The 27,522-nt window shown below is 44.4% G+C and overlaps 1 protein-coding gene across 2 annotated transcripts in view; it reads right to left on the bottom strand.

The window, feature by feature from the left end:
• Positions 1-869: 869 nt before the first annotated feature.
• Positions 870-27,522, bottom strand: part of epha4b (eph receptor A4b) — a 523,058-nt gene continuing 496,405 nt past the window's right edge. Inside the window, exons 12-17 of one of the 2 annotated variants that reach the window (XM_072474682.1) lie at positions 21,458-21,519; positions 14,722-14,931; positions 10,184-10,333; positions 8,422-8,615; positions 8,114-8,274; positions 870-6,258 (exon numbers count right to left, since the gene is read on the bottom strand). In XM_072474682.1, coding sequence (XP_072330783.1) covers positions 6,236-6,258; positions 8,114-8,274; positions 8,422-8,615; positions 10,184-10,333; positions 14,722-14,931; positions 21,458-21,519 — 800 coding nt within the window. In that variant the 3' untranslated portion in view covers positions 870-6,235. The remainder of the gene's footprint in view (positions 6,259-8,113; positions 8,275-8,421; positions 8,616-10,183; positions 10,334-14,721; positions 14,932-21,457; positions 21,520-27,522) is intronic. The other variant, XM_072474681.1, reaches the window with a different exon arrangement.

The raw sequence follows: 27,522 nt of genomic DNA, 5'->3' as shown, positions 1-27,522 counted from the left end.
CGGGGGGGGGGGGTGCTTTCAACGGCCCCCGACCGGCGCGGCGGCGATCCCACGGGTGCCCGAGAATCGGCTAGCCCTGCCGCGGGGTCGGAGAATCCCGGCCCTGGAATTCCCACTGAGGAGTAGAGTACATTTTCACATTTGTAAATCATCCTGGTTGAGCTCTGTGTCATTCCAGTGCACAGTGGCTACCCTAAAAGGTTCTCAAAGAGAAAGGTGGTGCTGCAGAGCTTTTGAACCATTCACAGTTGTGGGGGGTGGGGTGCTTGGAAACTTGTCCACTCTGGTGCTGTTTCAGTGAGGAGTTGAACTGAACTCTAACTTAATTGCAGGGAGTGAGAAACTGCAGCTTTTCGTCACCCCCTGAGGGGCAGTCTGCACAGACGATCCATTGGCAGACTGAAACCGTCACTCCTGAATGTGTGTACCTTAAGTTGCAACTTTGAGGGATAGATGCAACTGAGGGGAAGAGGAAATGTTTGAAGGCAACATCGTTTTAAAAAAATGTTTCGATGATGCTTTTCTCCCTCGTGATTGTGTGTGACAAGTTTGCTGGAGGATGGAAAAGTATTTCCATTTGTGCACCCAACATCAGGCTGAATGCAGATTAAATTCCAGGCAAAGCCTGAATATTCAGCAGTTCCATAGTGCCTTAAATCTGAATTGAGTCCTCCCTTCTGGTTGACATTTTTATTTCTCAGTTTTCTGGCCCTTTCTGAGGTGAAATATTACGCGAGTATCAGTTTGTGTCATCATCAGCTTTCATCTTGCTTAGGAAATTCAATATAAAAGCTTCCAATTTGTGGTGGAAAGTGAAGCTTTTCCTCCCATTGGTCAACACAAGGTGCAATAACTTGGAGACTGAAGTCTTATAGGTGGAAAAAAAAATCAAAAATATTTGCATATTTATTACAGCGACATAAAAATTAAAACCAAGCTGATGTGCCACCAGCCAGCTCCTTAGAGCAAAATGGACGAACATTGGCCACTAGATACAGTAAACAGAGAACAAAGCTCACAAATTAAGAAGCATAAATTAATACATACATGGCAAAAAGACCATGGTCTCATATCTCACACACTCAGACTGAGACCAGGCTCATCAGCATGTTTAGGGCTGTACCAACTGACTAGTCTTATAATGCAAAAGGTACTCTGGTAATAATTAATGAAACACACTGAAACAGCTGTCAAAATGGTCTGAATCTGAGCAATGAGGCATTTTGGGATACAGCACCGACGATAAAGGTCTTACTGTGGAGTTGTTGGATTGCAAGAAAGATATTTTAAAGTGGTGCTAGCATTAGCGGATCACCTCATACCTTGGGGGTGCTGACTCCTGTCAGAGTACAGATCCATGGGTACTCTGCACACTCTACTTCCTCACATAAATGCCGGCCTTTGTCAGCAAGTAGTGAATGAACAACAGTAAAATCTATGACCATGCAAGGCATTGTAGATGAGCCTAATCCAGGCCTCCTTACATCTACATTTTCCACAAGGGGTTTCTGGACAATGAGCAGGAGTGAGAAGCCTAGATGTTTTTCTTTTTCTTTTCTCACATTCATAGTACAGGGTGTCACGCCTATTAACTGCTCCCTTAGCTCCGATCAGCTAGCTCATTGCTGGCCAGAGACACAACCTGGAGAATGTCATGGTGCATTTATACACTAAATACTAAAGAAAGGAAAGGGTTCAAGGGGAAGAGAGTTCACATAATTTTAGCACAACCCTTCATTTATAACATGATCTGTGAAGAAAGCAAGTCAGGGCTTTCATTGCTACAGTGGGTTTTGGATTTGAACATCCAATAGCGCTTTATAGCCAAAGGAAGCACTTTTGAAATGTGGCCATTGTTGTAGTGAGGATGAGAATTACACTTGTGTACTGTACCATGCTTACTGTGGCTGTTTCATTGTCAGATTAACCAGTTACATACTTGCATTACAGCCATTTGTTTGGCACAGCCCTAAGTATATTATTGAACAAAACTTTATAACACACAGGACAGTTGCTAACCTTGTCCTAACATGAATGTTATTTCTTCACAAATTTGCAAACTTTTCCTTTGGCACCACAGCAGTTTTGTTTGGTCGATTCTGCTCTTACTGATGGAACCGGTTCAGTTTAGTCATTTAAAAATTCACAACTATAAACATTCTATACTTTTATATCAGTCACGCTGTACATTTTATACAATATGGTACAATATTTGCTTTGCTCTGTTTTGCCGGCGCCATGGTGCTGTTACAAAATGGTAGCACTCTTGCACTTTTTGAAGCTCATCAGCTTCTCCTAAGCTGTCTGGAAAGTAAGTTGACAATTAAACTTTTAAAGCCTGATACAAGTAAAGTTATGTCGAAGGATATTTCATGTAATCTGTCCACATTTTCTTAAACCAAGCTATTGAGCCTTTGGAAGCCAGGTGAACACACACAGTGAAATCAGTCCATTTGTATGTGGATTGTACCATCCACTTCCGTCTTTACATTATTTGGTACATGTCTTCACCAAGTCCTCTTCGTTTCATAGCCTGCCATTTGTTCCTTAATTAATGACAATATTGTTGTTCATGGCTCCTTAAAACGGGCATGTCACTTATCTTGAGCATATTCAGCTTCATATTCCGACAACAATAACATAATATGGATGTGCACCACTTGAAAATCACACGTGGGTAACAGATGTGAAGCACAAGGTCATCTGATGAAATCTTACTAACACAACCATTGTGAAAAATGTAACAACTGCCAAGCATTCCAATGGGCTTCAGAGCTCTATTCCTTGACCAGAGTGTGCTAAACATCACCTGCAGTATCTCTCAGTAACTGTTAATATCAATCCGATGCCTTTAACGTGACTTTGTGCATGCACATTTGCACGTTATCATTGTTTTAATGCCACGTTGATTCGATTCAAGGGATAGCTCCTTTTACGTGGGTTGCTGTTTCAAAATTGCTACAAGCCTAAGTGGTGCTTAAATGCAAAGAGTGGTCACTTTCTTGTAAGAATATTGAAAGTGGTTCATTACAAATCTTTCATTCAAAACATTTTAGCATATGGAGTAAAATGCAATCACTGGTCAATGTCTTTTTCTTTACTGCTGGAAAACTGCAGCGGGTTCTGGCATAAACATTATTATACCACTGCCATACTCAATTCGCCTGAACATAGTTTATGATTCTTTTTTTTGCCTGCCCCCTTTTGCAATCTATCAGAGGAGGTCACAACAAACACGTGTGCTTCCTGTTGTTGCCATTTCATTTTGTGTTCTTGGAAGCAATGATCTACGGGAATAATTTACATCAGGGGGCTTCCCAATTATGTTTACATAGAAAGATGTCCTCTGTGCATTAGGTGCAGCCAACTTGTATACCTATTGTCACTCTACAGGTGTAAAACTTTAGTAAGCAATGTACATGGAAGAATCTTCACACCCTCCGCTATCACCACCATCTGTCCCACACACGTCTGCACCCTGTCAATACGCCTCGCCCCCCCCCCCCCCCACCCCACCCTTGCAATAGCTTTCAAACTACAGAAATAACAAACTGAGAAAATGTCACAGGGGAGAAAACAGGGTAAGAAAATGTTAAACGTTATTGTGTATGATTTCCTATTTCGTTTAAAAAGCCTAATATTGATAATGTTCCATAAATGTGCTCATTGTTTACTTTTTCTCGATGATAAATGTAAGGGATGATTTAATGTAGGTTCTATCAATTGGACACTTTTTGTTGATAGATCTATGTTTAGACACAATTTATAGGAAAACTGCAGCATGTATTCAGTGCTTTAATGCACAGAGCAGAAAAGGAGTTTATTCCAAGTTTGAGGCAGATCTCATGATATATTTTTAATAGTCACAAACTGATTGAGAAGGTCCTCTGCACAACAGCAGCAATCCCCGTGTTCTGCAGTTCCTAGCTGAAGTCTTTGTCTTTCTGTGGACTCTGCTGATTATACTTTGAGTAGGTGGCTTTGTGCCAATGTAGTGGGCATGGAATAGAGGCTTGGCACTTCCCCCATTGGGGAAGAGAGAGAGAAAAATGGAAAGCATATGGGAAGCTATTTCAATCCATGCTCTCAGACTTTATGATGGCAAAATTGATCAACAGTGTCGGGACCTGGGTAAAAGGTTTATTTGATGCTCTGGCGCATGTAGCACAATGAGATGTAAAGGTGTTTAAAAATAAATAAGGGCTGTAACTTCATAATCCAAAGGAAATCATGCCTGAAATGAATGCCAGGCTGAGCGAATTCAATCTTTGCAGTTTCCTATTTTCAGTATCCATTCTCGCAGACGTCTCCTTAGATTTGGTAAGGTGTCCAAATCGCTATTAATGCGAACACAAGCCTGAATCTTGCAAAGTACCAAACAATCTGCCCACTTCCTTTGCTCCCTTGCACTCATTCAACACAAAGTAAAAGGGGAACAGAATATCAAAATAAACTTATGGCCCTGCATCATTGTTGAAGTGTGCAATATATATAAAATGTTAACTGTACTCTGCAACACATTACATATGATAAAGCAGAGTATTGTGCCATACATGCTGGGAAAGTAAGGTAATTTCATAGATGGGAGTTTTAAGTGTCAAGGATAAATGATTAGTCTTGTGTTTAATGTTCCAGTCAAATATTTCTCTGTCACACTGATTCTAAAGTTACAATTCATTATAAGCATAAAACCAGACACAAATACAAACAGAATTATCTTCCCTTACTTCTCCTTCTTCAACACTGATGCATATTATGACCCTGGCTCTTGTTTCCATATTTCTTTTAACAGTTCCCTCTTATTAGCAATTCCTTTTCCAGTTTATTCATTTCACATTATTGACGCTGAGCACAACCTGGTGAATCTGGAATCTAAACCACATTTTGGGGATTTGGTTTCGGATCTAGATTTAAATTCTTTCAATCTTCATTTCAGTGAAGGTTGGGCTTTTTAAAATTCCCTTCTTCATGATCAGTGCTTAGACTTGGTTCAGTCAATTAATATGCCGTTTGATTAATGGGGATTGGGAAAATCCTATAATCCACAATAAAATGTTAAGATCCATGCCTGGTGTTGCCCAACCAATAATTCCCAGGTAGGGGAGCAGACGAGCGTCAAGTGATTAGCACTGTGGTTTCACAGCGCCAGGGTCCCAGGTTTGATTCTCTGCTGGATCACTGTCTGTGTGGTCTGCACGTTCTCCCCGTGTCTGCATGAGTTTCCTCCGGGTGCTCTGGTTTCCTCCCACAGTCCAAAGATGTGCGGGTTAGGTGGATTGGCCATGCTAAATTGCCCTTTGTGTCCAAAAAAGGTTAGGAGGAGTTATTGGGTTACGGAGATCGGGTGGAAGTGAGGGTTTAAGTGGGTCGTTACAGACTCGATGGGCCGAATGGCTTCCTTCTGCACTGTATGTTCTAATGTCTATCTTCCTTCCCATTCTTCTTCCTTGGTGTCCTATGTTTTCACAGTTTCTTAATTCTAAAATTATTCAAATTTTAATCTACTTAAGATATGGAAGATGATTCGACCATATTTTCAATTAGGGAGAGGGTCGGTCATGGGTATTTGGGGGATTATCCATTGAAGTTGATTTCTAAGATAGATTTCCAGCATATTTCTCATGTTCTGAATGTATCTCCCTCTTAGCAGAGGGCAGCAGGAGGTTCTGGCATCATTGGGCAATGTATGTATTTTATCTGTTGCGCATGTAGGCTGCCTACAAACTGGTTATGATCTTTCAGCAGCCTCCCCAAATGGGTAGATGAAAAATAAAGAGAACTACAAAGAGGAGGTGGAACCTCTATTGGTGGAGACTGTAAAGAATCATCTCGGGTGCCAAAAAAATCTCTGATTTGGAAACAATTTTCCCTCCATGATTCACGATACCGCCAGGGATTGTGAAGCACATTTCACTTATCTTTTCCATTCACAAAGGTTAGTTTGAATGAAATGGGCCAATAATTAATATTTTGTTGCGTGCAATGACAGCTGCATACTGGATGAATGCCGTGTGTGTGTGTTCTGAAGAAAGGCTGTTTTCTCTTCACCAGTGAGAAAGGAGCCGTTAAGAAGAGGAAGGAAGCTGAGCACCCGGTAGATTTGTTTCTCCCTAAGAGTCCAACTCACAGCTTCGTTGCAATTGTTACACTTGAATGTGTGTCCCATGCATCTGGCTGGCCATGGTGTGTAGGTTCTGAATGCTCCAGAGGATCCTTTTCTGGTGCCCGACTAATGTCACTCCAATTCTGCAGAGGTCACTGGAAATTGACAGGAAAAAGGTCAATTAGAGTGACATTTCAAGACATCAGACAGATCATTTCTTTGCATGTTTATTCTATGAATGCGCTTATTTCGGATAGAGAGTCACCAAATCTCAAATTTCACTCTGAACGTTTAGGCATATTGTCGCGAGATTTTAGCACGGATGAACAACAAATGGTGACAGTGCAATATTGAGAATGAATGCATCTTCAATATGTTAATAATATTGAAATGTTGATTTTTGTATTGTAGCTCATCCCAATAGCCACAACATGCAGCTTCAGGGAAGTGACTGAAACTGTGGTCAATGTAGTTGGCTTTCAGGAGACTTCTGAAGGTGCAGGGTAACCTAACACATAGGATCCAGGCAAAGTCTGCCAAAGTGCAAGTGGGCGAGGCAGGGTGAGGCAAACGTGTCGACGGATTGGTAACCAAAGTCTTTGAACTGAATGCCTCATAGGATGGGGAGCCAGTGGAGGTCAGTGATGAGGTATGGGATGGGTGAGGGAGAATTAGAATGTAACTGTCAACATTTAAAAGTTTGTAGCGGTCAAAAGGAAAATATGCAGCCATGACTTTCACTATATGTTCTTTTAATATGCAATATATATTTGGGACTGGCTAATCTTGGGGCTGGATTCGTTGATTCCCCAGCTGTGTGTTTGTCGGGGACATGCCTTTCGTTGGCGACAGGGTTCTCGCTTCTCACGGCTTGTCGATGGGATTTCATATTGAAGACACCCACGCTGCCGGGAAACCCATGGGTGGCGGGGTGGCCGGAGAATTCTGGCCTTGGTCACTATCCCAAGGGGAACGGATTGAAGACGATGGGATAGAATATCTGGTTTGGGGTGGGAATGATTGTTCTCCAATCTCCTGTTGAGAGTGCAGTGGGAGATTGTAAGGTGCCCGATGGAGATTGCAGGTGGCCCTGTGTGGCACCACTAGGGAGAAGAGCTTTTGTGTGCAATTTCTGCTGCACAGTTTAAACCTCTTCATCATGAACACTAAAAATAGCACAGAAAGCTTATATTTACCTTAAATGAAATCTACAGTCAAATTGGAACCCAACAAGAGAAATCTCTTCAAAGGGAAGCCATTTAATTTGAATAATAGGCACCCATCCATAGAATTTCCATGACAAATGAGCAGTTATGGATGCAATTAAAAAGTTCAAATATACAGTACGTTTCTCAGAAGAAGCAATGAAAAACATACTCTGGCAAGCATGTTTGCTAATTGCCAAGGCAGAATATCGAGCCTGACAGTGATTGAGGTTTGAATTATGCTACGGTTTACCAGATGTCCATTTTGAGACTTGGTTGCTCCCTCTGCCAGCTGGTTAACCAACTAATCTCAAAACTCCTTCTCCATATGAGCAAACAGAAATCAGATGGGGGGGGAGGGGAGAGTAACAGCCCCTCATGCTGACAGATTTCCCCAGAAGAAAGCAAAATCAGAAGGCTTGCCCCTCAGGCCCAATTTAGGTTTAAAACCACGTTATATTTTTGCAGTTAATCTTTGCCAGGTTAAAACTGGTCAAAAACTCCTCACTTCGCAGTTTTAGATTCCCTCGTCCTTTTTCCTGTTGCCTTTGTGGATCCCATTTCCATTTCTTTCCTATTGTGGATTTGACCAAGGAATCGCACTGAACTGCATTTGTAACAACGTTAAGTCTGAATAACTGAAGTGGAGTGTGTAAATTTGGGGAATCATAATGTACTGGGAATTAGTTGCAAAGTCAACGGTTAATTTTGGTAGCTAATGTGAAAATTAAAAATAGTGCAATTATTCTCTTGGCACCATTTTCGGAATATTTGAAAATCAGAATCATTCATCATCAGCACTTACAGTACCTGCTGTTTATATACACAACAGTATCCAGAGTAGCATAACCAGCTGATGCAAAGTTCTCCTTATACTGGCCCATTTTGATACCATCAAGCCATTCATCGACTGTGGTAATCGTTGACGAGTCTGGAGTACATGGATCCTGCAAGGAATTGCCTGACCTGTGTGCATACATTGATACAAAAATATTGTTTTATGAATAGGAACCAAAACCCTTTCCTAACTGCTCAATACGTATTTCTTTTGACCTCGCGTTTGGCTTTCGAGGCTAAGCTTTCCATTTCAAAATTATGTCCATTATATCTTACCAAGCCGCGTCGCTGGCTAATGTTTTGAGGCAACTGGGGTTTCGTATCAGCTTGTCGAGAATGTTCACTATCTGACCGAACTTGGGTCTGTCTCCTCGTGCTTTCTGCCAGCAGTCTAGCATCAGCTGATGAAGGACAGCAGGACAATCCATTGGTGCTGGCAAGCGATATCCCTCATCTATTGCTTTAATCACCTGCAGAGGACACAAAGGTTTTACCCCAGCTTTCAGTTATTAAATATTTTGTCATCTTTGGTTTCTGGTCCTTGCAGCATTGCCCAAGGAATTGCATAAAATTAAAGTTGCAAACGTTCATAGGCTATAAAATAAAGAGATTACCAGAATCAATAGACACCGTAACAGGATCACCTATTGTGTGACTTTTGCATATTCATTAAGTTTTTTCATGTAAGTATTAACATTCTAGTCAGCATTCAGGAAAACTCGGTCAACTCTCAATGAGTGTCTGCAGATGAACATTCAATTGTAATACAGGGTTCCGCATATAGCCCAAATGAATCATGATTGCAATAGGTTGTGAATTAAAACAGGCCTGCTCAAAGAGCAACAAACAATCTTGATCTCTTCCACTGTTTTAGCTGAGTATTAACCAACACAATTTTCAGAGTTTCGTAATTGGCTCATAAGCTATTTTACAAACTTGGATTGACGGAGCGAGATCACTCAGTCCGTGAAAATGTTTTGTGAATGCTTTGGAAATAAACTTTCTTGAGAATGAATTCAGGTTAGCACAAGCTCGTGCAAGCGGTAGCAGTCACCAGTTGTTGGATTGTTTCATCAGTTGTTAGGCATACAAAATAATAAGAAAGCACACAGTATGGATGGAGGAGGTCAGCTGGCCCATTGAATCTCAACCTCCCAGAAGACAAACTTTCCTATTACAGGATCTAGCTGTCTTTTCAAGGGATCCAGTGTGCAGGTCTTTACCATCCTTTGTGGGGATTTGTCTGAGCTGGTCCCTTTATTCAGCTGTCTATGGCTTGTAAAGTATAAGTGTTCTTGGTAATTAATGGTGCAACTTCCTTTTGACTGAATACAACTTTGAAACTTAATTTAACATAATGGTCATCCGCATTCAAAATGATCACTTATTACACAATGCATTGCTTGACTCACAACTATTAAATTGCAGCAAATTTACTGCAAATTAGGCAAGTGGTTCACAAGGAATTTTCTCACTGGAGATTTTTGTCTTCATTGTCTGGCTTCTTAGATGAGCTAAGGGATAGTTTCCTGGCCAGTGCTCTATGGTACAATAGATAACAAATACATTTTTCCAGAGAGACCACAATCTATGACCTGTATTCAGTACACTCAGTCTGAGCAGTAGTAGGGGGTTACTGTCGCTCTCTGTGCCCCTTGATGAGGGAGAGCAAAGCCAACTCGAAATGTCCTTGCCAGTGAACACTGCTATAGGCACATATGCATGGGCATTGGGTGCAGATAAGATTAGAGTTAGTTTAGCGCCCCATCCAGTTCAATGTCCTGTCAACTCGCGACTGTTAAAGTTGGTCACATAAATAATGGACACAGGTTTATGAGACCAGAGTGATCGGATTCTCTGCAATATTTCAGTACCTTCAGGAAGATGGAAGACAGAAAGCTGACAAATATCAAATCATCAAGTACAATAGCGGCTCTTAGTTGCGGCAATGTTATACAGCATACGCCAAGTTTAAATGAACACTCTACAGCATTATGTGTAAAAATTCTACACCAGAGCATGTGTTTTTGCTACTTACATCCTGATTGGACATTTCCCAATAAGGCCTCTCTCCGTATGACATAACTTCCCACATAACAATCCCGTAACTCCATACATCACTGGCTGACGTAAACTTACGGTAGGCAATGGCCTCTGGGGCTGTCCATCGGATAGGGATCTTTCCTCCCTGAAAACACATGCAAGCAGAGTTTGAGATAGTGAATAAATTTCTACAAAACAAAGATAATCAATGTAAAATATTTATTTATGCCTTCTGTAGAATGTCTTCTTTGCTCATGTCTAATTCTAATTTTTACAAATAATTATCTTCCTCCATTCAATGAAATGATAGCTGATCTGCCTCAACCCAATTTACACGTTTTAGTATTATATCTGTTACTACCCTTGACCTACAAAGGTTTCTGGAAGCACTTTTGAAAGTTCATGGTCCCACTACCTACAGCCGTGTGGTGGTGATGTGTTACAGCTCATTCAGGGATCCGAGTTGCTGTAGAAACCTGCACTTTTACATGCATGTTATAGTCTAGAGCTATGGATAGTGATGATAGAGGCTCCACTGTTCTTCCCAAGGCATGGCTGACCAAGGCCGGGATTTTCTGCTATCCGGCGGGGAGGGCCGTACCGGCGCTGAGGAGTGGCATGAGCCACTCCGGCCTCGGGCTGCCCAGAAGGTGCAGAATCCTCCGCACCTTCAGGGGCTATGCCGGCACCGGTAGGGTTGGCGACGCGCCAACCGGCACCGAAGGGCCTCTGCCGGCCGGCGCGAGTTGGTGCATGCGCGGGAGCGCCAGCCTGTTCTGGTGTGATCCCAGCGCATGTGTAGGGGGGGTTCTTCTCTGCGCCGGACGTGGCGGACCATTACAGCGGCCGGCACGGAGAGAAAGGGTGCCCCCACGGCACAGGTCTGCCCGCAGATCGGTGGGTCCTGATCGCGGGCCAGGCCACTGTGGGTGTCCCCCCGGGGCCAGATCCACCCGCGCACCCCCGAGGACTCCGCAGGTCGCCCGCAGAGCCAGGTCCCGCCGGTAAGGACCTTGTTTGATTTACGCCGGCGGGACTGGCTGGAAACGGGCGGCTATTCGGCCCTTCGCGGAGCGGAGAATCGCCGGGGGGGGGGGCACGGCCAATGGTCCCCTACTGGCGCGACGTGATTCCCTCCCCCGCTGAAAAACCGGCGGCAGAGAATCCGGCAGCCGGCGTCGGGGCTCCGGGGCGGGAATACACGCCGCTCCCCGGCGATTCTCCGGCCCGGCGGGGTGTCGGAGAATCCCGCCCCAAGAATCCGTTCTGTTCTTAACTCCTGCCATTGGCGTTTATTGGATGCATTTATCGGTTGACTCTGCTGCCTTGAATTGGAAGCAATTCCCAGCCCAGCAGCAGGTGTAACCGCTAGGCCCAGAATTAGCACTAAACAGCCTGACAAATTGAATCTGCTTTTAAGTGCGTCCCTCACCACACATTCATTGCAGTCACGGCGATGACTCAGAGAAAACCTGGTTTCGGGAGACTGACATGGACCCACTCACTGCTCAATGCCAATGAGGGGAGGCGGGACACCCTCTACCCAGGCTGGGCCGTAGATTCAAGCCCACCCTCCTGAGCAGCGTTTGGGAGGAGGTGGCAGAAGCTATCAATGCTGCCAACCTCAACAGGAGACAGCTCATGACCCTGAGGGGTGTGGGTCGCTGGTGAGACCTCTGCCCTGAGAGGGACAGTGTGCCAGGGTGGGCTCCAAAGGACAAAGTGCTGGTGTCTTTTGTTTGGGGTAAGCTCTGCTAATCCCTTTCTTCCTCTGCAGTGTGGCTGTGCTTCTGAGGAGTGCAGTGAGGTGTGCCAACCTGTGGTGTGCCGGTGATTGAACATAGCCATGCCCATCACCTGATGCCATTGGGGTATGAGGATTTCCAGAGGGGTGGCCTGGGCGGGCTCCCACATCAATAATAATAATCTTTTATTGTCAAAAGTATGAAGTTACTGTGAAAAGCCCCTGGTCGTCACATTCTGGCACCTGTTTGGGTAAGCTGGTACGGGAATTGAACCCATGCTGCTGGCCTTGTTCTGCATCGCAAATCAGCTGTCTAGCTCACTGAGCTAAACCAGCCCCTCAACAGAGACTCTCTGAACATTTACAGGACATAGTGAGCAGTCAGCAGTGTGAACAGCCTAGAGCCTATAACCAGAGCGGTGTGTTTAAACCACATACTGCAGCAAAGACAATCTGACCCAGGTCACCCCGATACAGAGAGGGACACCCCGAATCCATAGACTTGGCACCAAGTCATTCACCGCTACACCCCCAGGCAGCACCCCCGAGCAAACCTGACAATATTTGAGAATTTTTGAGGTATTGTTCAGCCTTTCGCTCCCCCTCAACAGCCACGATGCACAGTCCCCTCTTGTAAATCCTTGCACCAATTCATGCCCACGAGGTCTCCACCTGAAAGGGGTGAAGCATGTAGTGTCCAACTCACTCATGAGATTTAAATCCATGCAAATGACAGTTTTGCATGAGCCTGTAATTCGTAATAATTCAGAAACCCACGCTGACACGGGGAGAATGTGCAGACTCCGCACAGACAGTGACCCAAGTTGGGAATCGAGCCTGGGACCCTGGCGCTGTGAAGCAACAGTACTAAGCACTGTGCTGCCGTGCCGCCTTAGAGTCGGGGTGAGGTCTCAACTTCGTTAACACTGCCAGCGGCGGACTAGTGCATGGTATCAGAATCGGCGGCGGGTACAAATCACAATTTTTCACTCTATTCTCCGCCCGATCGCAATTCTCGCTGCCGGCAGTGGGAAGCAAAGAATTCAACCAGTATTATTGACAGTTCCAAGTGGTCTTGCATTGGGGGTGGGGGGGATCATCGGATGGGCTTTGGGGGCAACTCCCTGAAAGAGTTATCCCTTTTGCCCAATGGAAGGTCCATTGTGTCAGAGCAAACCTTGCCAGGGCCAATAGTATCTCTTGCCCACGTGATTCCCAGGCCAGAGAACCGGAAAATCAGGCGGGCCCAGAGAATAAGGTGCCCGGCCATTAAGTGGATACAAAGAGGTTTTAATCACCCAGTGGCATTCTCCATCGAGCACGGGGCACGAGCTTCGATACTGACACCAGTGGGAGTGCCGGAGCATTGGATACGGGTGCCAATCAAGTTTTCTTCACAATGCTGGATTCTCCGCTTCATCGGTAACTCTGAATGGGTTTTTGAGCGCTTTTTGTTAAATAGTGAAGTCTGTAATAGATACTTAGAACTTTATTTCATCTCACAATAGCTCCTGAGATTTTCCCATGATGGGCACTGGGTGAGTTTGCATGAAGCGTGTAAGGGCAAAGGGTGGTGGGTGGAGGACATGGGTTGGCATGATTTGGTACTAAGCTGGCAGAGGGGTTACAAAGGGACATTGGGTGGGTAGATCAGCGGAGGTTGGCAGTGTAGGGTTTGAGGGGACATGTAAGTGGGTAGAGGGGCACAGTTTGGCATGGAGTGTAGAGGATAGCCATGAGACATGCGTAGACTCCTGTTAACCCCCACCTCCGAGAACAAAATTTCAAAGATCTGGGGCACTTTCCCACAAGTCGGATGGATTTGCGGAATCCCAACTCTGCTCCCGACTCTGGAGTGAACAATCAGCCCTATGGCCACAGCATGTTTCCAGGACTGAATGAATAATTACAATTAGCAAAAATTAAACATTTATAAAAAGTTTGTAATTAATTGAAGCTTCTTACTTCCATATTCCAGTTGGGCCACAAATCTCTTGGGTCTTTATCTTGGAGCGTTCTAAGCTGCAGAGAGAACTTTTGAGACTATCTGGAAATTATATCCTCTGCACTAAAAATAATTTAGAGACTTTGCAGTCAAAAGAAAGAAAGAGAAAACTTGCATTTATGTAGCAGCTTTTGTGACCTCAGAACAACCCAAAACACTTTGCAGAGCTGTATTGCTCTTCAAATAACATCAGTTCCTTTACGTCCACCTGAGACAGGCTCAGTTTAACATCTCCCGCAGAAGACAGCATCTCCACTAGTGCAGTTCCCCTTCCCTACTGCACTGTGAGTGTCGACCTAGATCATGGGCCAGCACGATAGCACAAGTGGATAGCACTGTGGCTTCACAGCACCAGGGTCCCAGGTTCGATTCCCCGCTGGGTCACTGTCTGTGCGGAGTCTGCACGTTCTCCCCATGTCTGCGTGGGTTTCCTCCGGGTGCTCCAGTTTCCTCCCACAGTCCAAAGACGTGCAGGTTAGGTGGATTGGCCATGGTAAATTTCCCTTAGTGATCAAAAAGGTTAGGAGGGGTTATTGGGCTACGGGGATAGGGTGGAAGTGAGGGCTTAAGTGGGTCGGTGCAGACTCGATGGGCCAAATGGCCTCCTTCTGCACTGTATGTTCTCTGTTCTATGATGCTTAAGGGAGGCTTGAGTTTGAGACCAGCATTTTCTAACTCAGAAGCAAGAGTATTACCACTGAAGCAGGGTGAACAATAAACCATTAATATAGTTCAGGTGTTGACTTTGACGTGCCATTGAATGCTGCTTGATATGTTCACTCACCCTGGTTGTATAGGCCGCCTCTGGGTCATCCTCCAGCACTCTGGACAACCCAAAATCAGAGACCTTGCAGACAAAATTGCTGTTCACTAGAATGTTCCTCGCTGCAAGGTCCCGATGTATGTAGTTCATGTCTGAAAGGTATTTCATTCCTGAGGCAATTCCTCTAAGCATTCCAACTAGCTGAATGACTGTGAATTGTCCATCACGTTTCTGAATATAAACATAAAACATTATTAAATCAATTTGATTGGCTCATTAGGTACCTACCCTCTGTGAAAGGGATAAAATCAAATCAGAAGCAGAATCAAACCACAAGGAGTCAAATACAAACGTGGTATGAACAATAAATGTCTGCAGACTTGAAAACAGCAGGCGTTCTTCACCGCCCAGCTTGGAGCTGACTTCCTATTATATCCTGATAGAATCACACAACACATCTATTTATAATGGGAGTTTCACTTTGAACAGAATAGAACATTGCTGCGAAGCCATAAAGCGAGTCTCTCAGGGTATAAAGTCTTTCATAACAGTCCAATACTGAGTCTGGGGAAAAAGATTGTTGCAGAACCCTTGAGCATATTAGTTGCTTCTGTTCAAGGAGGGGAAATATTCAGAAGAAAATGAAACTGAGCAGGTGAAATGAGTGTTAGTATCCCGGATGAGAACCCAACAATTTAATATTTGTAAAACTGTGAGGAAAGGACACTTTGCCACAAGAGAGATAACACTGACCAATAGATATTGTTTATGTTAAAACAAACTTTTAAACTAAACACAGAAATACATTAGCAACAAAGTGACAACTTTACAGTTAAAACAGTTCTTAACTAAAATGAAAGTCTTTACCTTACTCCCTACACCTGCAACTACATATATATATTCCAATTAAGCAAACCAATATGGTTCAAAGACCACTTATAAATAAAGTTATCATTCAGATTTACTTGCTTTTCTCTGTGCAAAGACCTTAAAGAGAACTTTTTAGGAGCCAGCTGAAGACCTTTCTTGTCAGACTAAAATCCTATGGCAAACAGTAAACTACAGGCAGACCTGGCTCCACCCATTAATTGCATCATTAGGCATTTTTCGATCTCCTCGTTCTAAAATGTCCCATGACTTGTTTATCTAGGACTAAACACCATCCCTCATAAATTATCTACACCCCAGGGATCCTTCAAAATCAAAACAATGTTCCATTAGCCATCTATCTGTAAACAAGTAAATGCTTAACATCAATGATTACCTCACTTTTATGACCCATAATCACAGCTTTAGCAGACATACTGCCTGTATGTATCTTAAAGCAGGGTCTTTAATAACATTACTGCAACAAATATAAAATATAATAACAATTTTGTACATTCATCACATGAGCATGTGATGAATTTGTTGTAGGCTCGCAATTGGCTCAAATTATGAACTGTTGCTTTACCTTCTTTGCTTAATTTAAACAGATTCCATGCATGGCAGTTTCAGTTAAACGTCTGACAACTTGAGACTTCTGTCTCTGGACTTCACTCTTGCCAGCCAAGTCCTTTGCCACATGAACACTACTTTCTGGAGTCCTGTTTTCAAATCCTGTTTCTCCTCACAGAGGCTGTGCTTTTAACCAAATATTGGGTCAACCCCCTCCTGACCCCTCCTTCTCTAGCTCCATTTTTCACATGGCTATCTGGAGCACCATGAGATGTTCTTTACTGTAAAGGCTCTACATAAAGGCAACATGGTAGTCATATTGTAAATAAGTGGCAGATACCTATGACTGTTCAGAGTGTAATTATTATGAAGCTGTGTTCAGCTCACCTTAGCCTTGATTTGATTGATTTTCTTCTGCTCAAATCATTCTGTATTCAGTTACAGAATACACCAAGAAAGATCAAAATAAGAAATCTGCATTGCTAGGAATGATGTAAATAAGAGGTTACTGCTTCACATGCAATAAGCTACAAAGTGGTGTACAATATGTCGACTTCTCAGAATTAGTCTTAATTCTTTAATGTCTTCGAGTGGATAAGCTGTAGGCTAGCTGCACCTGGCAGCTAGTATTTCTAAGCTGGACAAGCTCCACAGGTAATCAAGAAGCCAGGATATAGTTAGCTTTACAGACAGATAAAACTGCCTTTGGCAGACATATTCCTTAATTTGTTCAGAGGACAAGAGCCTCGCTGGTAGGGCCAGTATTTGTTGTCCTTCCCTAATTATACACTGTGCACAACACACACAGTTTATCCAACACATATCATCCTGAACATCTCATAAGTACACAACATTATTGAATATACAAAAATCATTGAGTGTGATTCTTCACAGCTGACACCATTGGAAACTCCCACCCACCATCACTTAACTGAACCAAGTAAATCCCAAGGGAACTGACCCAACTGAGCTACGGAAATCTCAGTGACTGGCAGACCTTGCGGGCTCCTGTCCTTCTCCCCACTCCCGACGGAATCAAGTCGTCACTCGAGTGCCAGAAACCAGTCTCCTAGCCATCTCATTATTTATCTTTCCATTGTAAATTACCAAGTAAATGAAAGAGGTCAAGCACAAGGAACAGATGGTAGTACAAATGTGATAGAAATATGGGCTTGGCTGAATGAAAATACATAGGCTGATTTCATGTGATGATACTGAATGACGGAGGAGCCATTGATCAATTTTCATTCATGAATAAATTACAAAATCAATAATTATTACTCAGCTAATAATGCAAAGTCTTGCATATGAAATTGTCTTGAATTATACTGATTAAATTTCTAAAGCACATTATCGTGAGTATTTAAGATTAATTCAGGACTCAAATTCCATTATTTGAATTGCAGTTCTGTCTTTGCATCTTAAATTGCCAACCACGTTTTCTGCATCATCTTCCAACATAGAGGGCAAGTCTATCTTCTCACAGGGATGCCTGCATCTCCTTCATCTAAAGCAGCAGCCTACCTTTCAAGTGAGCCAAATAAACCTGAGTATACCCGAAAAACTAAATTTCCCCATCCGCACTTTCCCCAAATGAGACAAGGGGCAGGATTTCCCACCCAAGGAGAATCAAATGGACAAAGGACTCGGATGACCCGGCAAACCCAATCCCTAACCTTCTCCAATGTAGATAATGTGTCACCGGAATTCTAGAATTTTGGAACTCTTTTCACTCCTAAGTTAGACAAGCCTCAGACTTCATGTAGTACCTGAAGGAAGCAGTGAAGTAATAGTGCTGAATTCAACATCTGTTTGGGGTGCCAAATGTCATCAGTTCAAATAATGTAGGTTCTCTCGAAGTACACTAGCAACAGACGTTATTGTTTGATTTGAAATTAATTTTGTGAGTCACATAAAAACTAGTAAGCCTCACTCTTGGATTTGAGTGGTTAAAATTCCTTTCCTGTCTTCTTCAGCTTATGCTCTCTTGTATATGTCTTCAGAATGCAGTTGGTCTTTGGAGCTAAGTGTAGTTTATTTTGATTTTAAATGACTATTTAATTGGGGAGGCTGTGATGCAATGGTAATGTCACTGGACTAGTAATCCAGAGGCCTAAACTAATGCTGTGGGGACATGGGTTCAAATCCTACCATGGCAGCTGGTGGCATTTAAATTCAATTAATTAAATCTGGAATAAAGATCTAGAATAACCCACCTGCTTCACTAATTCCCCATTAGGGAAGGAAATCTGCCATCCTGGTCTGGTCTATATGTGACTCCAGACCCACAGCAATGCGGTTGAATTTTAACTATCCTTTGAGTGGCCGAACGAGCCACTTAATTGTTTCAAACCGCTACAAAGAGCTAAATTCTCCGTATCGCGCCACTGGTAGCGGAGTTACCGATGAGGCAGAGCACGCAGCGGTAGTGAAGAAAAGGGGATTTCCCCCGTTTCCGATGTTCAGCCACCCCCACTGGCATCAGGATCAAGCTTTGCGCCTCGCAGGACGTCTACAGTATTCCCCAGGCCCGCATGATTTTCCGGTCCTCTGTGAGCGAGAATCACTACTGCTCCTGACAAACGTGTACCTTGCATGGTGGACCTCGCTGTGGGCCAAGGGAATAGCTCTCTAAGGGACTGGCCCCCAAAGTCCATCTGAGGGCTCCCCCCTCCCTCCCAACAATGCAAGACCTGTCGACACCAACCGCACCAGACTCCCACATGAGAGACAATCTAAATAAGAAGACCCCACAGAAACCCCTTAAATAAAGAGACCCCCTCCCATTGAGACCTCCTAAATATGGCGACACCCCACAGACTCACCAGAATATGGGGACACCCACACAGACCCCCAAAATATGGGGACACCCACAAACCCTCAGAATATGGAGAACCCCCCCACCGATCACCCAGAATAGAGACCCCTGTCAGGAAACCCTCCAGAAAAGAGACCCCTGTCGGGCAGCCCAGAAGAGAGCCCCTAGTAGGAAGCTCCCCAGAAAAGAGACCTCTGTCAGGAAGCACCCCCCCCCCCCCACCCCCACCCCATTCATCTGACAGTCGGGGTGTGTGGAAGCTGGACAGCAGTCCAGACAGAGTCAATGAAAATAATTACTGTTGTAACATTCACCTGGGCAATACACCTGTTGCCTCAGACATAGGAAGCACCACATGTCAATTCTTGGAAAGAGAAAACCAGTCAGCTGGGTTTAAACCCCCTCAGATCTTTGATCTGCAAACCATCCATTAATTTCTCTTTGACACTGATTTTACTAGACTGTGATTGACAGCTTCCACACACCCCAACTGTCAGATGAATTGTTCCATTCATCTCCCTTCACAGTTGAGTAACTTTGAAGTGCTAACCCTAACCCTAACTTTGAATGTTTATAAACATCGAATATGATTGACAGTTCCTGGACCACTTTGAACAGAATTAAGTGCTTTCCAATTACCTTCCTTCACAGTTGAGTGATTTTGAAGTGGTCAGCTAGAAATTAATAGCAGGTAATTCTGTTTGACTGGTCCAGATACTGTTAATCAAAGCTTCATGTTTATAAACTTTGCAGTTAGAGCACTTCAGACTTACTCAACCGTGAAGGAGGAAGAATGGAACAACCCTGATGGGAGAGGAATGGAACATCGCCTGGTGCAAATTGCGATATGGGAGCGGGGGTGGCCAGCGTGGGACCAAGCTATCGGACAGCCTGCTCACAATTGCGGCCCGATAGCAGGAATCCCTTGGGAATCCCTCGCAATCCTCTCCATGCATGATGAAGGATTGTGAATCTCCCAGAGAAAGCGCAAATGAGTTGCAATTCAGCTCTGGTGGGAGAACATAGTCTCCCAAACGGACAGTTTCGCCAAAGTAACTCATTTCTACACAGCACTATCAAGCAGGGATGAACAATAAATGCTGGTCAACCTGTATTGCCCACATCCTAAGGACGCGATTCAGCAGACTTTACACAAAGTCCGCTTTCAGGCTGAGCTTGCCAGCAGGAACCGCTCGCTGCTCGCAGATCGGGGATCCATTTTGATCGCCAACCCTGATCTTCCCCCCCGTGCCCTTTCAGACCCTCCCCCTTTTTCTTCCCACCCCACAGCCCTATTGACGCTCCTGTGATCCAACCCCTCATCCACCTTCAATTCTCAAGATCCCCGGGCCCGACACGTGGCAGTGCAAACTTGGCACCAGGGCACCCTGGCACTGTCATCCTGGTACCCTGGCCATGCTACTTCTGCACCTTGGCAGCACCAAGGTGCCCAGGTGCCAAGGGAGGTGCCAGCTTACAACCCTGCCTTGTCCACGACAACCCACGGGGTCTCTATAAGACTGCTGGACCCCCCAAGGTGCCGTTATGCCTGGTCCATGTTTGTGTGGAGCAGTACTAAATGGTGCCCTGGCAAGGTCTTGCTAGCATGGCTGTTGTGTCCCGGGTGGTGGATGAATCTGGTGTCCAGGTATTTAAGTGAGTCATTAGGCTCATTTAAATGTGCAGAACTGTATTTCACCCAATGAGAGGCAGGGCGAGTTGGGTGACTCGCAATCGGACCGGTGTCCGGCGTAAAGCCCAATTTGGGCCCTCGCACGATTCACCCTGTGTGCCTGGATCTGCGCCGGGTGGACGGCATCACTGAATCGTGTCCTAAATATTTATTCATTTGAATTTTGAACAGTGAAAAGGCATGGGGATCATTTGTATTTAAAGCTTGGTAATCCTAGAGCTGTACAGCGATACCTGTGTCCTAAATTCTTTGGGGTGGCGGTGGGGAGTGGGCAATGAGGCTGACTGTAACATCCAAGGCTTCTTTCCCCCTGCTGTCAGTTGTGAAACTGTGAAGAACTTCTCCTGACAGCATATAAAGCAACCCGAAACAAAACTGAACTGGGCACAACCATTTCTGAGGCAACACACAAACCTGTCACTGGGAATCTGTGAGTCAGCAATCATCATTTAATGAAAGCAATTCCTTTCTGGGACAAAAGGGGGAAAGGCTGAATTCATTTTATGTCGCCTTCTAGACAATTTCAACATCCGCAACTTTGCGGGGTAACGGTTAACAGTTATCATGCAATAGCGACATAAGCCAATGTCACGCAGAATTCAGGAAAGCAGCTAGGCGAGAAGGAAAGTGTGTATGCATATTTAAACATCCTTCTTGATGAGAAAGTTAAACCAGGAATAAATCTGCTCATAACAATTCACCTTCATTTGTTTTAAGTGCCTAAGCAAAGTCTTGTCTTGCCTTTGGGTGGATCATTATCATTTCAATAATAACAAGTGCCACATTATAAATTATAAATCAGGCCCTACCCTCAGAAACGAGTCGAGAGATCCATTTTCCATGTATTCCGTTATTATCATCACAGGTTTGCCTAAAGGAGGGAAAAAAAGAGCAGCGATTATAAAGGAGTACAAAATGATGGTTTCGGCTCATTTTATTGTCAGTCAGTGAGACATTATAGTCATCATATTCCATGTGCCCAGTACTCGCCAGATTAGGTTCAGAATTGACGATGTTGGACACAAATTTATCACTAGATAAAGCTCCAAGTGACACTGTATTTACAATTGCCTGAAGCCTCTGGTAAAATGGGCTATATTGCGGATCCTAAGCCCAGGACAACTTTTTAATCTGATACCCGCACATTCAAAACTCACGTCTCAACCTAGTTCAAGTTTGAGACAAAAAATACATTTGTCAAGTTGCTGTGATGTCAATGGTCCAAAACAATTCAGAAGACATCACCAAAATCAATTCCTGGAAAGAACTATGGTGCTGTTCAAAAACCCAGCAGTGGAGACCCTCTGCGATGCCATAAAACCAACTGGATCAACAATCCGCTTTGCATTTGTGCAGATGTGACTCGAAAACCACAACTAAGGAAGTTTTGGGTATCAAAGATGTGATACAGCGTTGGACTAGGGTGGGCACAATAAGAAGTCTTACAACACCAGGTTAAAGCCCAACAGAATTATTTGGAATGACTAGCTTTTGGAGCGTCTCTCCTTCATCAGGTGAGTGAAGTGGTAGGTTACACAAACACAGCATATACAGACAAAGCCAATGATGCAAGATGATACTTTGAATGCAAGACTTTTGTCTCCTGATGAAGGAGCGACGCTCCAAAAGCTAGTGATTCCAAATAAACCGATTGGGCTTTAACCTGGTGTTGTAAGAATTCTTATTGGGTATCAAACGGTTCATTGTGCAACGTATTTAAATACAAAATACCCTTGACACGCAAGAGACACTGGGTAGTCTGCTGTATCAGCATCGGCTATTAAGCATTTCTGGTATTATTTGAGTTTTATATTCAATAACTCTTAACCTTTTTAGATTCAAAACACTGGGGGAAGTGAACATCCCCAGGCAAGGGGAGATACGTTTGCGTGTGTGGGGGGGTAACCCGACCTCTTCTGGGTTTCACTAGGGTGGGTTTAAAGATGAGCAGGAAACCCCATTAGATCTTTTGATTCAGTAAGTAAGGCACTTAAAGAATGAGAAATGTAATCCTCAATGCCAGAATTCCTAGGCAGGCTATGTATTTCTACATCTGCTAGCAACTTGGTTCGGGATACAAATCGAGCTCAACAGCACAGGTTCAAATACCGTACCAGCTGAAGGCCTTACCTTCTCAACCTTGCCCCTTACCTGAGGTGTGGTGATCCTCAGGTCAAACCATCACCAGGCAACTCTCCCCATCAAAGGGGAAAGCAGCCTAACGTCATCTGGAGCTATGACGACTTTGCTTTATCTTTGACAAAATGGATACATCATCCTGCCTACCCTCCTCGATTGGTCGGCAGCCTTGAGGCGGAATGCTAATACTATGGCCCAGTTCCCACCTGGGTTCCCAACCTGCAAGTGTCCCCAATGTTAATCCTGCGATCAAGTCCACACAATTCCATCCATCACTTCCACTATTCAATCGAAGATTCAGAAACTAGGGGATTAAATTTCCACAGAAGCTTTTCTCATTATTCATCACACCTTTGAAGAGCTATAGAAACCCTGGAGAAATGGTGTAATGGTTTCACCGAATCTGTGCCAGTTTGATGGGAAGAAATCCTGTGGAAACCCAACCCCTCGGAGCACACCTGAGTGTTCAGGAGATCCAAGTTTTGATTCAAGAAGCCAATGAAGGACAATTGTTGGACAAGTAATGATAGCTTGCCACCCATTATATCTAATTTGCTTTCTCATGTATGGGATGATTCTGCCAGCGGCATCTAGTGGGAGGACAGTAGTATTGCATATTTTTAAAAACCTCTCAGGAATCTCTATGCATAGTTTTTCATGTTTTGCGTGATATCCGATTGACTAGTTTATTATCCATTTACCATTCCTGATCATGGCAAAAATAATCATATCATAATTTTTAAAAGATAACTTAGCTTGAAAAAAATCATAGCTGGGGTTGCACAGTGGTTAGCACTGCTGCTTCACGGCGCCGTGGATCCTGGTTTAATCCCGGCCCCGGGTCACTGTCTGTATGGAGTTTGCACATTTTTCCCATTTCTGCCTGGGTCTCACCCCCACAACCCAAAGGTGTGCAAGTGAGTGGATTGGCCACGCTAAATTTCCCCTTAATTTGAAAAAAATAATTGGCACTTTAAATTTATAACAAGAAAAAAAAAATTCATAGCAATTATTTCCTACTGATGTTCCAATTTGTAATTTTATTGCATGTCCATGGTTTTATGGTCCGTTGCTGACATGTTTGAAGGCCGGGAGGCTTGTAAGATGCAGCATGTGGGTTTCCCGCTCACCCTTTACCTGTCTCCCATTTTAACGTGGGTGGGAAAAATTTCAGGCAGCCCGGCCATCCTTCGACCTATTGAGGCTTTTAAGTGGGCAATTAAAGGCCACTTAAGCACGTCATTCTTCTCCCATTGCTATTTTACGCATGGTTGAGAGAGCCTCATGTCAAGTGGATAGCCTGGCTTTTATCAAGGGCTGGTGTTGGGTAAGAGGGCTGGGTTAGGGTTCAACAACTGTTGAAATTATCCAGATTTATTTGCATGCTATTAACATGCCTTTCTCGTTGACAGAGAATGTTTATAGTTTTGGTTGATTTTTTTCTTCGGAAGTTGAAAAGGCAAATTGTATACACTTAACAAAGAACTTGTGAGATAAATTATATGGTTATTTATTTTAGTGACATCGGTTAGTGACAATCTTTGGCTGGAATAACTTCCCTGCTCTTCAAGTATCTTTTACATCCAACTGAGGGGCCAGGTGGGGCCTTGGTTTAACATCTTGGGCACGATTCAGCCCACTGAGGCTTCACTTAAGTGCGATTTCCTGCTGGCGAGCTGAGAAAAGCGGAGCAACAGCTGCACTCATTCCGGGACAGTTGGGGGCTTGCAGCCGTGCCGTGTGACATGGCGCCGGCCTGCCAAATAATGACCCCCAGTAACTGGCACGGCTCCCGGACAGTCCCACAGCTGGACACAGTCTGCAGCCGCCATACGAGGTCGACAAAACAAAATTGCATAACTGTTCCGCGCCGTCGTGAACTCGGCCCATCAGCGGCGGAGCATCGGCAGAGGGCCTCAGGTCACTTCCTGAGGCCGTCCCTACAGCATGTGGCGTACTCTTTGAGTTCGCCATTTTTGAGGGGGCGGAGCATCGCAAAAACGGCACTGCCTCCGATTTCGATGCAAATGGGGATTCTCCGGCCGATTGCTGAACGCGATTTCGCCCCGATCCTTCATTTCACTTTCGGGGCACCTGCCCCTCCCCCTGCCACTTTACTGACCCCCACCCTCACACCCCCCCAACCTTGAGGAGACCCCACCTCATCCTCCCTCCGATTGGTAAAGCCTCCCAGATCTGACCCCTGGCAATGCCAACCTGACACCTGGGCACCATCCAATGGCCTGTAAGACCCCCCGAGGTGCCGTTATGCCTGGCCCATGCTTATGTGGACCAGAACTTACCGGCACCCGGGTGATGTCTCGCTGGCACGGCCGTTGAATCCAGGGCATCAGGTGACTCTGGCATCTGGATACTTAACTGAGCCACAAATTAATTTAAATATGCAGATTTGGATCTCACCAAATGAGGGCAAGGTCCAGGTTGTGGCGGGTGGCACAACACCCAAGCAGTCCTCAACACCCCCTGGCATTTTACTACCATCCAGCTTCCTAGTTGGCCATGTGGGACTGCTAATATCCAAAATGTCTGACCTGGAAGCTTGAATGCGACCACTGAGCCAAGGCTGACAAAGGAAATGGAAATTATGCACTCATTCCTCCTTCCTCACCTCCTTAAGTACAGAACTTGATTTTTTTTTGCTTCTGATCCGTTTGGATTTTATCTTGGAATAGATGCTGCACCCCACCACAGCAAATTGTCTGAAAATCTGAGCTGGAATACTCTGGCTGTTGGAATTCTCTTTTCCCGCTGCAGCGCACCCCCGCCCGCAGGTTTCCTGACAGTGTGGGATGGCCTCAATGGGAATTCCCATTGAGAATTGGCAGGAAGAGAGAAACCCGCCGCCAGTGAACGACGCACTGCTGAGGGGAATCCCACCCTCATCTCCCAATGGAATAGTCACTGGACCACCAGAGAAATGGATACTCTGCATTGAAAGTTACTACTAGGCCATCATTTGAACTGGCTGCATGGAATACAAGGTGAAGAGCAGAGACTAGTTGAATTCAAAGCCCATGTCCAATTGGCAGACATCATTTTCACACACCGGCTCCAGCTTGTTATCAGTTATAATGCAGAATAGTATTAAAAACTCATACGTTTAATCTGGTTTCTTAGAGTCTTCTAATACTCTGCATTGTAATTGATTAAACGCATAGTTATCAAGCTGTGGTACAAAAAGTATAGAACTCTACTAAAAGGATCACATTTAAACCATTGCCTCCATGTAATAAAATTTAAGATCATACAGTGTAGACGTGAAAAATTGTTGCTTGAAGGCTCAGAAATAGAACAGGATTTGGATCAGTTCAGGGTTCGTAATTTAATATTGCAAAATTCAGATGGCTTAAATCCAAAGCTGGAAAACCAAACAAGCAACTGTGCACAACTGGAGAAAACGTCTTTAAAACACCAGGGAATGAATGTGTTGGTTAAATTGGCAGGAAAACAGTTAACATCAAGAAGTAACTCCCTTTAGGCTACTAAGGAAAGAAGGATCTTGGAAGTGTAGTCCCCCTTGGCTGCCAGGAAAACTGATTAGATTTTTTTTTCTCCTTCAGACTGCCAGCAGGATCACCACCCCAGATGGCTCCCTGAGTGCATAACCATTGGTTCAATACAAAATGGACACCTTGGATAAGCAGTTCCTGAGCCATTTGTTACAGGCAAGAGAAGTGGTTTCCCTTTCTTTCCCACTTCTCAACTGATGGCATTTGTTCAGAAGTGTCTTAACCTGAATGCAGTGATTGTCAGGAGAGATAAAAGGCAGGTTTTCTTGTAATTTTTAAAAGAAAGTTAAATGTTTATGGGTCTACACCCCAATAAAAATGTGCAACCACAGCAACTTGCACAAACACACACACACTCATGAAAAGGTTGTGATTACAAAAGGTGCCAAGCACTTAGGTCTTAAGAGTTGGAGAGTTTTTTGTCAGAACTTTACACTCCCCTTCTGGTGGGTTCTGGGGGGGTGGGGGGGGGGGGGTGCATGAAATTGCATGGATGGGATTCCCAGGGTAAAGTCTTGAAATGATGCAGGCCTGTAATCTGTTTGGTCCAGTGAATGGAAGCGTTTTGAGGCTTTAGTGAGGCGGATTTGTTGTTGGTTATTGTTCGCAGTAGCATTATTCTCTTGTTCAACTCCATTCAGGATGCAATATTGAAGCCCTGAAGTGAAATCTTGATCTGCTTACTCAGGCAGAGAGGTTAACGCTAACCTGAATCTCTGCCTAACGTGAATCTTGGCAGGGTCTTGTTTCTTCGTTGGTCTAGATATTTCAACCCTCCAGTCCAAAAATATGCCTTATTAAATCTCCTTATCAGAAATATAGGTCAGAACTTTACACTCCCCTTCTGGTGGGTTCTGGGGGTGGGGGGGGGTGCATGAAATTGCATGGATGGGATTCCCGTCGGGAGCCCAATAGCCAGACCTGGTGGTGATTTTATGGTGGTGCGGATAGGGCACAGCAGGGAAGCCTGCCTTTGCCCCAATTAAAGCCCTTAATGGCCATTTAAGGCCCTTTTCCTACTCAGCCTCAATGTTCAGACTGACAATCAGATGACAGCTCGGGGGGAATGCATCAGTGAACATAGTTTGATCTCTGGTGGGAATGGGAAGTCCATCAGGAACTTCCTTCTGTCTGTGGGTGCCCTCCCTTTAAGGCCCAATTATGTCTGGACATCCCTCCCCCTCCAGCCTATCTCACAAAACCTT

The sequence above is a fragment of the Scyliorhinus torazame genome, chromosome 14, assembly GCF_047496885.1.
Source record: "Scyliorhinus torazame isolate Kashiwa2021f chromosome 14, sScyTor2.1, whole genome shotgun sequence".
Classification (NCBI taxonomy): domain Eukaryota; kingdom Metazoa; phylum Chordata; class Chondrichthyes; order Carcharhiniformes; family Scyliorhinidae; genus Scyliorhinus; species Scyliorhinus torazame.
The sequence above is the reverse complement of the archived record's forward strand: the minus strand, read 5'-3'. Positions and strand labels throughout refer to the sequence as shown.